This window comes from Physella acuta, unplaced genomic scaffold (assembly GCF_028476545.2).
Source record: "Physella acuta isolate Inbredline_101_S28 unplaced genomic scaffold, ASM2847654v3 ptg000902l, whole genome shotgun sequence".
Lineage (NCBI taxonomy): Eukaryota > Metazoa > Mollusca > Gastropoda > Physidae > Physella > Physella acuta.
The window spans coordinates 322884-337787 of record NW_026732419.1 but is presented as its reverse complement, the minus strand read 5'-3'; the positions used below and the strand labels follow the sequence as shown (position 1 = coordinate 337787).

Genomic DNA, 14904 nt, shown 5'->3' with positions numbered 1-14904 from the left:
GTAATGTGCTGGCGTGGTCGAATGGTAGAGCATAAGAGTGCTAACTCAATCTTGGATCCGGGTTCAAACCCATAAATCCCTGAGTCCACCCAGCTCTAATGGGTACTCGACTCACATTAGGGAAAGTAAAGGTGGCAGGGCATAGTGCTGAAGGTCGCAGAATAAGGTGAACTCTACTTCACTTATTCCATAGAGCGCCAGATTGAAAGGGAACTTTACCATTTGTAACTGCTACAAACATATTTTTTTAAAAGCTTGGAATTTTGTAGAGCTTATTTCTAAACATAAATAGGCCTACATATAGTTACATTCTTGTTTGCAACATATAAAGCAATAAATCATTTCTCATGTAAGATAAACTGTTAACATATTGAAATTATTGGAAGTTTCTACCAATGTCATGATAGCATCACCAGTGTTAAACATGAAACGACTGTACTAAACTGTAGCATCATTTGATTGTTCCAGTCCCTGGTTCGTCAAATGGAAGCAAGAGAAAGACAGTTCAATGCAGTCCAAGAGAAAGGTGGAGCTATGATCCTTGACAGACATCCCTGTGCCAGAACAGTTGAGGTAGGTCACACAACACGCAACAGCTTCTCTAGGCTTGGGGCTGCTACAAGGGAAAATATTCAGCTTCATTCATTTCTTTGTATTTACTGTACTTGGTCCTCACTAAAACTGTGTCTTGTATTGCCAGGCCTACATGTCCACCCTCCAGTCCCAGTGGTCCTCACATAAAACTGTGTCTTGTATTACCAGGCCTACATGTCCACCCTCAGTGGTCCTCACTAAAACTGTGTCTTGTATTGCCAGGCCTACATGTCCACCCTCCAGTCCCAGTGGTCCTCACTAAAACTGTGTCTTATATTGCCAGGCCTACATGTCCACCCTCCAGTCCCAGTGGTCCTCACTAAAACTGTGTCTTTTATTGCCAGACCTACATGTCCACCCTCCAGTCCCAGTGGTCCTCACAAAAACTTGTGTCTTGTATTGCCAGACCTACATGTCCACCCTCCAGTCCCAGTGGTCCTCACAAAAACTTGTGTCTTGTATTGCCAGGCCTACATGTCCACCCTCCAGTCCCAGTGGTCCTCACTAAAACTGTGTCTTTTATTGCCAGACCTACATGTCCACCCTCCAGTCCCAGTGGTCCTCACAAAAACTTGTGTCTTGTATTGCCAGGCCTACATGTCCACCCTCCAGTCCCAGTGGTCCTCACAAAAACTTGTGTCTTGTATTGCCAGGCCTACATGTCCACCCTCCAGTCCCAGTGGTCCTCACATAAAACTGTGTCTTGTATTGCCAGGCCTACATGTCCACCCTCCAGTCCCAGTGGTCCTCACTAAAACTGTGTCTTGTATTACCAGGCCTACATGTCCACCCTCCAGTCCCAGTGGTCCTCACTAAAACTGTGTCTTGTATTGCCAGGCCTACATGTCCACCCTCCAGTCCCAGTGGTCCTGGCTGATCCACCTGAACTGGTGCCTGGAGTCGCAGGTCAAGCACTGTGTAGAGCACAACACCTTCTTTGAAGAGGCCCAGCACTGTGAGCAGTGGATGGCCAGGCACGCGGAGCTGCTACAGAACAGATTCTCCTCAGAAAACATTCCCGTTGATCAGGCCCAGATCCTGCTGGCTGACTTGCAGGTAGGATGTTGTCTTTGGTTCATGATCTTTAGACATGTCTGTCCTTGGTTCATGATCTTTAGACATGTCTGTCCTTGGTTCATGATCTTTAGACATGTCTGTCCTTGGTTCATGATCTTTAGACATGTCTGTCCTTGGTTCATGATCTTTAGACATGTCTGTCTTTGGTTCATGATCTTTAGACATGTCTGTCTTTGGTTTATGATCTTCAGACATGTCTGTCTTTGGTTTATGATCTTTAGACATGTCTGTCTTTGGTTCATGATCTTTAGACATGTCTGTCTTTGGTTCATGATCTTTAGACATGTCTGTCTTTGGTTCATGATCTTTAGACATGTCTGTCTTTGGTTCATGATCTTTAGACATGTCTGTCTTTGGTTCATGATCTTTAGACATGTCTGTCTTTGGTTTATGATCTTTAGACATGTCTGTCTTTGGTTCATGATCTTCAGACATATCTGTCCTTGCTTCATGATCTTTAGACATGTCTGCATTAGGTTGGTTCATGATCTTTAAACATGTCTGCCTATTTTTTTATGATCTTCCAGGGCAAAAAAAAAAGTTCAAGAAACTATATGTTGTTAAATATCTAATAAGATAATGTGTCATTCGTATCTGACACAATTTAATTCAGCTTTTTGCAGTGTCACTAAAATATTTACTTACCCATAATTAACCATTTATGACCGTTATATTTTTATCAAAGAGATAAACCTAGACTTTATAAATATTTAACTTTTTTTCCTTGCCATTCATTTTTATTTATTGAAAAAAAATTGTATTAAAAATGGAAAGATCGTTATAGTTGGATTGTAAAGCTTTCATCATTGTTATAGCATCTATTGTTAATTACTTTGATCTTTTATTGCTTGTAAATGATTTTTTTTTCTAAAAACATGTTTTAATTTCAGGAAATACAAGATCAGATCAGAGAGTATGACCGCAGGGTGTCGGCCCTCGTGGTCAAAAGCCGTGACATCATTCCCTTGAAGCTCCGCTCCCAGAGAACAACAGCCCCTGTAAGAGTGCGAGCCCTCTGCCCCTGTCATCACCAAGATGTTTATTTACAGAGGGGAGAAGAATGTTTCTTAGTCAATAATTCTCAGAGGACAAAATGGAAGGTACAACTCAGCTCATTGAATGTTTCTAGTAGAATGGGTTCACGCCTTAGGAAATATGTTAGGGCTTTCGTTTTTGGGCAGGCTTCTTGATTTCTACCTTTTTAATTTGGCATTTAAATCAATGCCTAGTGGTAGACTGCTAACCTGAAAGTCTTGAGTTCAAATCCAGGCTTAATTAAGTCAGTAGAGCATCCTTGAGTCCCCCCAGCTCTGATGGGTAACTCACATTAGGGAAAGTAAAGGCGACTGGATATAGTGCTGACCACACTATACCTTTATAGGCCGAGGTTTCTTAAACAGATGAACTCTACTTTATCTACCCCGCGTGTGTTGGGCAAAAACAGGAAAAGATGTCGATGATGATTTAGATCACCTGGCCTAATTAAAAAATTATAAATGCCAATGTTAGGTTTGGGAACAGCAATGTGTAGAGCTAATCCAAAAAATATTTCTGCTAACAAATATTTAAAAAGCCACCATTGAGTTCAAGCTTTTGAGTCCTAAATTTTACTTTACAATCACAAACTAAATCTTTATTCATGGGCCACACTAGGCAAACCCCAGACTTCTTTCATGACAAATGGATCTCTGCTCTGTTTTACTTGAGCTATGTGTTGTTTACAAAACAAGATTTGTTGTCTACTAAAATGAGTTCATATCTTGAAGACTGGTGGTGTAGTGTGTTCAATGTTCAACGTATTCTCTTACAGATCAAAACAATGACAGGCCTGGAAGCTGATGTGCCGTCTGCTTGCCTCCTGATACCTCCCCCAAATCAGGAAGCCATAGACATGGCCAGCAGGTAGGTCAAGAATGGGTTGGTTCTCACACTTTAAGTTAAAATAGTGAAACACTTGGTTCTCACACTTTAAGTTAAAATAGTGAAACTATAGCTTAGCTTACATTTCTATTGCTACTAGCCGTCAGCATAGACTACCAATACCTATTAGAAAAATTAAAACCAAATTATATACATTATTAGTCAACAGAACACCATATCTATGTGTTTCTACATTCGAATATGCCTTTATTTTTATTTTTCTTCTTTAAATAAAATTTAGGTTATACAATTAAAACATCTAACATATTATTTTCAACAAAAGTCTGTATCAAGTTCTCCATATATCGCTGAAGATACTGATATGATAGCCTGTGAAAATATTTTGCGGACAGAGAGAGAGAGAGAGTGAGAGAATTGCGCACATGGGCTTTTATATATTAGAATATAGTGAGCACACAAAAAATGTCTGAAAAAAATCACTAAAATCTTGTATCAACAATAACTTTTGTATTCAGGTTAAATTTCTGCTGTACAGGTCCACTAAAACCTTTGTATAAGAAACATTTGTTTTTGTTTTTTTAGGTTAAAACTCCAACATGAACGCCTGTCATCCCAATGGAAGACAAAACAGAGGAGAGTCAGAATGGCAGCCATCTCAGCAGCCATCAAACTAGTAGAAAGCTGGGACCTCAAGAAGGTTGTTCTAGAAACCTGTCTTCGTTATTCTTAACAACTGTGTCTTTGTTCTACAAACAAGTCTTTGTTACTGTAAACCTGTCTTTGTTACTGTAAACATGTCTTTTTTACTGTAAACTTGTCTTTATTACTGTAAACATGTGTGTCTTTGTTACTGTAAACCTGTCTCTAATACTGTAAACCTGTCTCTAATACTGTAAACTTGTCTTTGTTACTGTAAACATGTCTTTGTTACTGTAAACATGTCTCTAATACTGTAAACCTGTCTTTGTTACTGTAAACTTGTCTTTGTTACTGTAAACATGTCTCTAATACTGTAAACCTGTCTTTGTTACTAAAACCTAAAAAAACAACATAAGAAATTAATTTTGTTTTCAAACTCCAATCCTTTAAAAACCAAACTGAAGTACTTTTAGTATTATATAATTCTAACACTTTTTTAGTATATGGGAAAAAGATGTTTACTGATACCAATGTCACTGAAATTTAAGATTTAACACATATTTTGTAAGTACCACATTCCCGTTAAACTTCACTGAAAAACTATTGGTCCCTTAAAGAAATTCTCGCGTGGTAGTTTTAAACTGACTACAGAGAACTTAATTCACACCATTTGGAAGAGAGGCAACTTCATAAAATTGACATCATTGATGATGGATAATAAAGACACAAACATTACCGCCAAATGTACAAGAACCAAACAGCAAATAATAACAAAATAACTGGAAAATTTGAATAAAAGAATAACACATAAGAAGAATAAATAATAAATGATAACATTGAAAAATTTTAAAATTGGAGTATAAGTAGGTATTATCTAGACAATTTGTCATAACATAAATTAAAAATATTTAAAAAATAAGTGCTTATTAAAATAAACTAAGGTTCTGCTGTTCATTTAGTTCTAAGTCTAGGTGAAGCCACTAAGTATTAATAATAGGTGCCAGTCTAATGTGAAGTCTAGTATAAAAGAATTGAAATTTTGGTTTAGAAAATTGATATTGGTCTGTATTATATTTGTGATTGTTAGTGGGTTTTTTTTGTGTGTTTATGGTATATGCTGCTTAATAAACACACTAGTCATGGTCCTTTACAGATATATTTTTCACAGAGGCCAGAGCAAGGCCTGGCCTGGGCGGCTAGTGGGTTATATAAGCAATGTAATTGAAAAATGGAAGCAGCAAGCCTTTAAATTATTTCAATCTTAATTAAATATTTAAAGGTTTATGTTAAACAAGCATTAGTTTTGAGGTGTTACATGCAGGTTAAGATTTTCAGCATCTTTTTTTTGCTGAATGTTGAATATTATTTTACATTAGTAGCTTACCATTGTAACAATCCAATTCAACTAAGGGAGACAACCTTAACTATGTTCTCAAAAGCCATTTAACTGCACGGAAATTCAATAGTTATAAACTAATCATGGTTTATTATGTAATTAAACATCAATATTTAAATGTATTCAGGTTTGTTTACCTACTTTCTGAATTACAGAGGTTTTTAAAATTATTATTTGACTGTAGTTTTTAATATATAACCACTAGTTGTGTTAACTTCTTAATTTATAGACACATGAAAAGTTTCTGTAATAATTGCTATCAGTCTGAACTCCTTACAAGGAACAGTGCTTATTTCTGTAAACAAATAAATAAATTCTGTAAACCTTAGTATCCTTGTTACTGTAGCTCAGGGGTCGCCAACCTGCAGCTCCCGGCTCTCCAGCTCCTTACACAAATACTAATAATCTTAATCAAAAAATAAGGCGAGCCGCATGCAGCTCCTTTGATGTCAAGATGCGGCTCTCCAGCTCCTTACACAAATACTAATAATCTTAATCAAAAAATAAAATACTTGAAATAAAAATATTATTATTGGCTCTTTAAAACCAGGGAAATTGTGAAAATTGTAACTTTTGGCTCTTCCGCTTCAAAAGGTTGCTGACCCCTGCTGTAGCTCAATGTCTTTCTTGTCCTTAGCCAGGAGCATAAAAATTAGAAACAAATCATGATACTAAAATCAGAGCCTCTGTCGCAATATTAATGGGCAGGTAGGGAGAGAGGTAGATAGACAGATAGACTGATAGATAGATAGACAGATAGATACAACCACTATCCTAAATGTTAAACTAGCCTCTGTCTGTGTGTCAGTTCCTGGCCATGGATCCAGCCCAGAGAGATGCTGTGTGGCGGGCCCTGAAGGAAGATGGTGAGAAGCTGATAGCTGAGTGTGGAACCTCTGACAGAGACATGAGGAAGCTGGCAGAGGAGCTGAAACACTGCGGAGAAATTTACCAGGATCTGTGCGACAGAGCTGCAGCTAAAGGTATCATGTAGATTCTGTAGGTCTATAGACTGATGTACATAATGGCAAATGAATAGTTTGGTTTCTTTTTATATATTTGGCAGCAATCAGATCTGTGTACTGTTTAATTGAAAAATATGTAAGCTATTTGATGGGAGTTAGTTTCAAACAATAAACAACTGACTTACCTTAGTTAAAGACTGATCATAGTTACCCCAGTTTAAGATAACATTGTTAAGTTATTCCAGTTATAGACTTTGTTGTTAAGTTACCCATGTTAAAAACTTTGGTGTTAAGTTACCCCAGTTAAAGACTGTGTTAAGTTACCCCAGTTAAAGACTAGGTGTTAAGTTACCGAAGTTAAAGACTGTGTTAAGTTACCGCAGTTAAAGACTGTTAAGTTACTCCAGTTAAAGACTTAAGTTACCCCAGTTAAGACTGTGTTAAGTTACCCCAGTTAAAGACTGTTAAGTTACTGCAATTAAAAAAACTGTTCCCTGCTACCAGAAGGTAAACGTAGTGTGAGCACCGCACAGATCATCCTCCAGAGGGTGGACGCGGTCAGCAGAGAGTTGAACACCACTGACCAGCAACTGTCTGCCCTGCTCCACAGACCACTGCCCCAGAACAACCTGGCTGTGCAAGAATCATTCCGTTCTTATAGGGTAAGTCTGGCTCTTATATAGGTGCTCTTGTTGATAGTATTTTACTTTTTAGTTCTTATAGGGTAAGTCTGGCTCTTATATAGGTGCTCTTGTTGATAGTATTTTACTTTTGAGTTATTTTTAGAACTTTTAAATTATTTTTCAAAATTTACTTACAAAAAATCTAGATACATGAAGTTCATCATAAAACTGTTTAAATTGTTTGTTTTTTTAAATGTGTTTAAATTATTTTAATTGTTGCTAAACGCTACTTTGAATACGTGCAACAGTAGGATATTATTACCTGATACCTTTTCACCAAGTTATTGATTGCTGCCATGACACACCTGTGGAACTTGATTATTTCCAGGAATTCCAACTGAAGTTTGACAAACAAGAAAATGAAATCAGAAGTTTGCAGGTGGACATCAAGGAGCTGACACCTCGCAACTCAAACATCGAGTCCAAGTTGAACCTGATTGTACAAAAAGCTGAACAGATGAAAGTTATCTCTCACATTTACATTGACAGGTCGGGCCTCTACATACATTAACTCTTTTGATACACATTTATTTCATTTTCTGTAATTATTGTTTGGGTATATAAATCAGGAACAGATTTTTAATTCATTTTTTTTAAAATATTAATTTTTGTCCTTGATAGTAGATGATCTATTTGCTATTCCGCCTGTTAGAGTCCTGATAATCTTGTAGACAGTTCTGCTGTCTCCCTTATCAGCTGCAGCCTGTGCTTCTGTGGCCATTGTGTCTACATAGTTCCTTTTATCCTTCCTAGCATTCCTTTTTACCTCTTTTTGTAGTCTTCTATATTCTTCATTGTTCCGTACCCTGCTTTCTATGGTTCCAGATAGATAATGAACTCAAATCTGTTTCAAATTTGTATACCCAAACAATAACTACAGAAAGTAAATAAATGTGTATTAACTCTTCTTAATACACATTTATTTACTTTCTGTAGTTATTGTTTGGGTATACAAATTTGAAACAGATTTGAGTTCATTATTTAAAAAATATTAATTTTTAACTCTTCTTGTAGACATTTATTTCACTTTCTTTAATTATTATCTGGATATATAAATTAGAAACATTGAAAATAAGCAATCATTGTTTTCATGTAAACTGGGATTGGAGAAATGATTCAATGGTACAAACCTCTGTCAACAATAACTATCTAACACTAAACATGTGGCCAACATATGCAGCTTTTTAAGTAATTAAGTCTTGTTCTTTTCACACCATTCTTGGAAAACAAAACACCTGAATTTTGTTTCTACAGATTCTAGAATCAAAGGAATTAAATTAAATAAATTTTGACTTAATTAATTATTTGGTCCATCAATTATTTAATAATGTATTTTTATTAAAAGAATAATAGTTTTCAGACCCTCATTCTAATCATAAATAAACCCTGACCTAAATAGAAGAAGCTTCATTTTTTTTTCTAGCTTGAAAGGATGCTACTGTTTTATGTAAACTAATGAATTTGTTGATGTTTGCCTTGACAGATTGAAGGGAGGGGAAGTTGTTATCTCAGGGCTAAACGAAGTCAAACAACTGATCTCTGACTTTGAAACCTCGCTGGCATCACATGACAGCATGACCTCTGACCTCACAGAACTCAAGTCTGTGAAATCCCAGCTTGTGGTAAGTTGTGGGAAGAGTTTGGTCCCCTTGTTTGTTGTACCACAATTTATGTCTTCAACAGCAACCAAGTACAAACATATGTTTGGTCAAAACCTAGATTTACTTGCTTGCTCAGTGGTTTAGAAATTCTCTGAAAAGTTATATTCTGGCCAGCTAGAAAATTAAAAATTTAAGATGCTTTTATAATCCTGACTACACATATAAAATAGATCTAAAACAGATGTACTCTGCTTCACTTGCCTCATGCACCATCAAGTTTGGAGGGTTCTTCCATCATCATCATCATTCCTTTGTGGCCCCTGGGGAGCAAAGGGCTGCAATTACACATTTTCATCTGACTCGGTTTTGGGCTGCTCCCCATGTGAGCCCAGCTGTCTTAGCCTCTTCCTCAACCGTTCTTTTCCATGTTTGCTTTGGCCGGCCCACTGTTCTTTTTCCCTGGGGATTCCAGTCCATAGCATGTTTTTCAATTTATCTTTTTCTCTTCCTTAGCGTGTGTCCAATCCATCCCCATTTATTGGAAGGGTTGTTTACTTAATAAATATTTTGTTGTCACCAGGACCTTCAGGAATCCCTCCAGCAGCACCTCCCCAAGCTGGAGCACCTGAAGGAAGATGTGGAGTCCCTGCGTTCTCTGGTGGAGCGCAGCAGGCCAGGCACCAACAAGCACCACGACGTGGACAGTGTGGAGAAGGAGGTCAGCAGCCTGGCCACAAGATGGGATCAAGTGTGCATCCAGGTGGTGGAAAGGTCTGTAGGGTTCTTGACTTTGCTGGTGACAACTGTTTTAAATACTTGAATGAGATCAGGGTGTCTCTGCTACTGCAATGCCTTGAATTTAAACTTTATTAAATTTTAATGTTCAGAGTAGCTTATGTATGATTCTGAATTGCTTAGATTAAACAATTCTGACACACAGCTAAATGTTTTATTTTACTGCATTATTTACTGCTAAAATTAGTTAATTTACATTTTTCATAAATTTATCCCTCTGCTGTATTTTTTGTTAGGTATTAGTGGGTTATATTTGATTTTCTATTTCACCAATGTCCAAATTTCCCATGTTTCACCAATGTCCAATTTTCCCATGTTTCACCAATGTCCAATTTTCCCATGTTTCACCAATGTCCAATTTTCCCATGTTTCACCAATGTCCAAATTTCCCATGTTTCACCAATGTCCAATTTTCCCATGTTTCACCAATGTCCAATTTTCCCATGTTTCACCAATGTCCAATTTTCCCATGTTTCACCAATGTCCAATTTTCCCATGTTTCACCAATGTCCAATTTTCCCATGTTTCACCAATGTCCAATTTTCCCATGTTTCACCAATGTCCAATTTTCCCATGTTTCACCAATGTCCAATTTCCCCATGTTTCACCAATGTCCAATTTTCCCATGTTTTGTCAATGTCCAATTCTCATGTTTTGTCAATGTCCAAATTTCCCATGTTTCACCAATGTCCAAATTTCCCATGTTTCACCAATGTCCAAATTTCCCATGTTTCACCAATGTCCAATTTTCCCATGTTTTGTCAATGTCCAAATTTCCCATGTTTCACCAATGCCCAATTTCCCCATGTTTCACCAATGTCCAAATTTCCCATGTTTCACCAATGTCCAAATTTCCCATGTTTTGTCAATGTCCAATTCTCATGTTTTGTCAATGTCCAAATTTCCCATGTTTCACCAATGTCCAAATTTCCCATGTTTTGTCAATGTCCAATTCTCATGTTTTGTCAATGTCCAAATTTCCCATGTTTCACCAATGTCCAAATTTCCCATGTTTCACCAATGTCCAAATTTCCCATGTTTCACCAATGCCCAATTTCCCCATGTTTCACCAATGCCCAATTTCCCCATGTTTCACCAATGCCCAATTTCCCCATGTTTCACCAATGCCCAATTTCCCCATGTTTCACCAATGCCCAATTTCCCCATGTTTCACCAATGCCCAATTTCCCCATGTTTCACCAATGCCCAATTTCCCCATGTTTCACCAATGCCCAATTTCCCCATGTTTCACCAATGCCCAATTTCCCCATGTTTCACCAATGCCCAATTTCCCCATGTTTCAGGTTAAAAAGTGTTGGCTCCTGCGAAGACCTATTGTCCTATTTCCCCATGTTTCAGGTTAAAAAGTGTTGGCTCCTGCCAAGACCTCTTGTCTCTCTACCGCAATGGACTGGACACAGAACAACAGTGGACCTCACAGATGGAGAAGAGGATCTCATCCCAGCCCTCCCTCAATGGTGACGTGGTGGACGCCAAAACTCAGCTGGAGCCCACCATGGTGAGTTACTGGGTACACAATATCTGGTATAGACACAGTAGAACATCTAGAATTTCTATGATCACTTCAATAACCCTTGTCCTACGCTGACTCTGTGCAGTGTTTCTTCCAGACTTTTTTCTCCGGGGGTGCACTTGAAATTTTTTAGGGGGGGGTGGACAACAATTTTCGGGGGGAGGGGGGCGGACACTGTCAAAAGTATATATTGTCTATTGTCTACATAAATTCCATTTAGTTCGGGGGGGGGGGGGGGGGGGGTAGACTTTCTTTGGGTCAGCCCCCCCCCCCCCCCCCCCCCCCCCTCCCAAAAATATGCCTGGAAGAAACTCTGACTCTGTGACAAAACTACATTACATGCAAAAAAGACAAATAAAAGACTGATGAGATACTGCATCAACTGTAGGGCAATTATTATTTTTCTATTTTAAACTGTTGTAATTCCATATCAATGATACAAAATGATACAAAAAATAATCATCCATTGCTCTATATTAACTCATCATCAATATACTAATAGCTCACAGCTGTTGTCATGTAGACTACAGTAGGCTATGTACACATAGTGGTGTATGTTAGGTAGACTTGTGATGTTTACAAGCTTATACTGTTTTCTTTCAGGCCATCTATAATGCACTTGGAGACCGGAGATACCAGATTGAATCAGTCAACAGATATGGAGGACAGTTTATCAGAGAGGCTAAGGTTAGTCATGATTTGTTTTATAATCAACCCCGTATATTAATGCTTTCTTTCTTTTTTGATGTTTTGCTTCACTGAAGAGTTCTTGCAATTTTTATAAGTGTTTCAACACCTAAAGCACCCTTGAAAGCTTGTCTTCAAATAATTTATTTTATTTATTGCATTTTGGTACTAATTGTGTTGCTTTTGTTAGCTTTTTTTATTTTTTATTATTCAGATACTATGTGCATAAAGTTGTTTACAATAACATTAAAACCATAATTTGCTAGTCATGGCTTGATTTGTATGGTTTGTTTAAACTCCCTGTTGTAAATCTGTGCTCAACATATCCCCCCTTTTCTTGCATCATGTATTTTATACATCATCAATTGAATTGTAAAAATTATTATTTTTTACTACTTTGGTTCTGTGGTCATAATTCACAATGTAAGAAAATTGTAAACTAAAAATCATGAGAATTCTAATTTTTTTTTTCCAAAGTGTAATCATATTTCAGCAATCTTACACTTTTTATGCAATGATTTTGTTTATTTCTTTGTTGTATTGACTAAAAATAATTGGGGATCAAAAACACTAATACTAGCATGTAGAACTAATCTTTTTGTTTTATTTACATTGGTGTTCTCTTGTTTGGTATTTTTTTTTTTTAGCAATGGCATCTTGTTTAGTTGTAGCTAGCTGTCAATGTTGTGAAATAAAATGAAAACTTCCCGAGGTTTATAATTTATGTCTGGGTTTGTCAAAGTTTTTTACAAGCTCAGATGTTACTATACCGATATAAACAAACCTACATTTATATAGCTAAACATACTGTGGATCTCTTCAAAAATTCAAAAAATGAGATTCCTTAAAAAAAATTTAAATGCAGTTTGCTTACTTACACTTCACAAGTAGTATAACTTTTATAGAGTTTAAATTGTGCAGCTTATTTCTAACATGAGTTCGTTAACCATCAGTTAATGAGAGATTAATTTGGTAGTGTATTTCAGCTAACCACTACAGCTAACTTAAATTTTGTTTACATTCTAGGGCTTAACTGACGTTGAAATATTTAATGTTGGAATAGCTCTTCTAAAATCTCTGAAATATTTGTATATTCATGATTTTAGAATCTGTTGGCAGCAGTCCAATTTTTTTTAAAAAGAGGATTTATTTAAACATTTGTTATTTTGACAAGTCCCTATACGACTCTAACCAGCACAGAAATATAATCAGAGTAGGTTAAAACAATAGAGATCAGAACAAAATAAAGAGTAAATATTGATGTGCATGCTACTTTTGCCTTTTTATTTCTTTTTTTGTTTAACCGCTGTTGCTTTCTGCCTGAAGGAAAATAAAAAGAATTTTTTTCAGCGTCACTCACATTTGCACGGCTATTTTTTAATTTTTTTACTTGTGCACCGCTTTAGTCAGTTTCCTTGTTTTATTTTTTGCTTTGTTTCAATTTTTTGATGTCGCATGAAGACTGAATGGATGGGTAAGGCACACCCACTCATTCACTGTGACTTGCCACACATGTTGGTAAGTAAAAATGGGCTTTAACACAAAAGGGAAAGCCATTTGAGTTTTTAAGTTCACATTTCTCTCATATTTTAATAAATTATAATTGTTTTCTTCATTTAACAGTTAAGGTTTTGCAATGATCTAAATAACGAAACAATTAATTTTCTCTTCCTCTAACTGAAAGTGGCTTACTCTTTTATTTATATTTTTAGTTGCTCTGTGTCATTATTCAATGTTGTTGGTTTGTTACATTAGTGGAATAAGATTTAATTCAAATTTTAAATTTAATTCTTTGTTTAGAATTTTATTTTTTTTTTTTTAAATTACTTTGCTGCCCAGCAGTGTAAGATATTGTTTAAATGTAAATGCCACTGTGTTAGTGTGGCAAGGTATTTTTTCTGCATGATGCATGTTAGAATAGAGGCATGTGTCACTTTATACCAAAAAAAATCCTTAGCTGCCCCATGTCTATGTTTTTACTTCAAAAATTTTATGACAAAATTATAAGAATTAAAATTTAGTTCTTTGAACAAACAACAAAGTGTAGATAATAGAAAACAACATCTACATGTATTGAATATTTCACATTGTTAACAATTGTAAATCATATTGAAATGCTTGAACAAGCCTAACATTTCACTTGAATAATTCTTAAACTAATTGCCAAACTTTTTTTAAAAATATGCTTTACCTAGTGCTTGGCTTAACAGTGCTATTTTTTTGTATTTTTAAACTCTTTTGTTTGTATTTATATCAAATTTCTCTAATGTATTGTTTAATTTTAAAAAATCAAAGTTTATCCATTACTATTTAGTGTGTAGGCATTAGTCAGGAACCTTATCAAATTAAACTTAACTATTGATCTCCTGGGATATTCATTGTTACAATTTTAAACCATTGACCTAAGCACAAAACTAATCACCACATATAAAAAATTATTTGGAAAAATTTATCAGGAATTTAAAAAAAAAAGAAAAATATCACAAAAAGCAATTATTTTTACATTTGATCTAATTAGTACAAACAAAAGAATTGTTTATATACAATAAGATCTCTAAATTAATCAACATACCATGGCTTTTCACCACTAACTTGAATTTATACTTTATTAGGATGTAAAATTTGTTTAAATAGGAAGGTATGGTTCTAATAATTAGGTGGAAAAATGTCTTTTTTTAACAAAAATATTTACAGCTCGGCAGCTTAGTAAATAAATGTTGTAGTGTGATCATAGTTAAACAATGTTGTCTACTGGCCTTGTCTATACACACTGATGTTATTTAAATTGTGAGAAATACCTTTAGGTTTTTTTAATCTGGTGATTTCAGATTTCTGATAAAAGGCTTCAGCAGTTCAAGGAAGCTGTCGGAGATGTCACGTCTGGCAGCAGGGTCCCAGACAGCAAGAAATTTAAACGCCAAGATGGGTCGGATGTTGTGAGAGATGAGTTAGACAGGATGAACCGTCTGTACATGGAGATGGTGGACTGGGCCAACACCAGGCTCAGACAGATCACAGATACTCTGGCAACACATGGGGACATGCAGGTACG

General features: G+C 36.1%; 1 protein-coding gene across 13 annotated transcripts in view; it reads left to right on the top strand.

The window, feature by feature from the left end:
• LOC131953051 (uncharacterized) overlaps positions 1 to 14904 on the top strand; it is a 192351-nt gene that overhangs the window by 100632 nt on the left and 76815 nt on the right. For all 13 annotated transcript variants that reach the window (XM_059316055.1, XM_059316063.1, XM_059316059.1 and 10 more), the window contains 13 exons: positions 469 to 573; positions 1432 to 1650; positions 2562 to 2771; positions 3482 to 3573; positions 4135 to 4249; positions 6396 to 6570; positions 7057 to 7214; positions 7564 to 7724; positions 8719 to 8857; positions 9417 to 9607; positions 10991 to 11150; positions 11769 to 11852; positions 14681 to 14899. In XM_059316055.1, the coding sequence (XP_059172038.1) occupies positions 469 to 573; positions 1432 to 1650; positions 2562 to 2771; positions 3482 to 3573; positions 4135 to 4249; positions 6396 to 6570; positions 7057 to 7214; positions 7564 to 7724; positions 8719 to 8857; positions 9417 to 9607; positions 10991 to 11150; positions 11769 to 11852; positions 14681 to 14899 (2028 nt within the window). The remainder of the gene's footprint in view (positions 1 to 468; positions 574 to 1431; positions 1651 to 2561; positions 2772 to 3481; positions 3574 to 4134; positions 4250 to 6395; positions 6571 to 7056; positions 7215 to 7563; positions 7725 to 8718; positions 8858 to 9416; positions 9608 to 10990; positions 11151 to 11768; positions 11853 to 14680; positions 14900 to 14904) is intronic.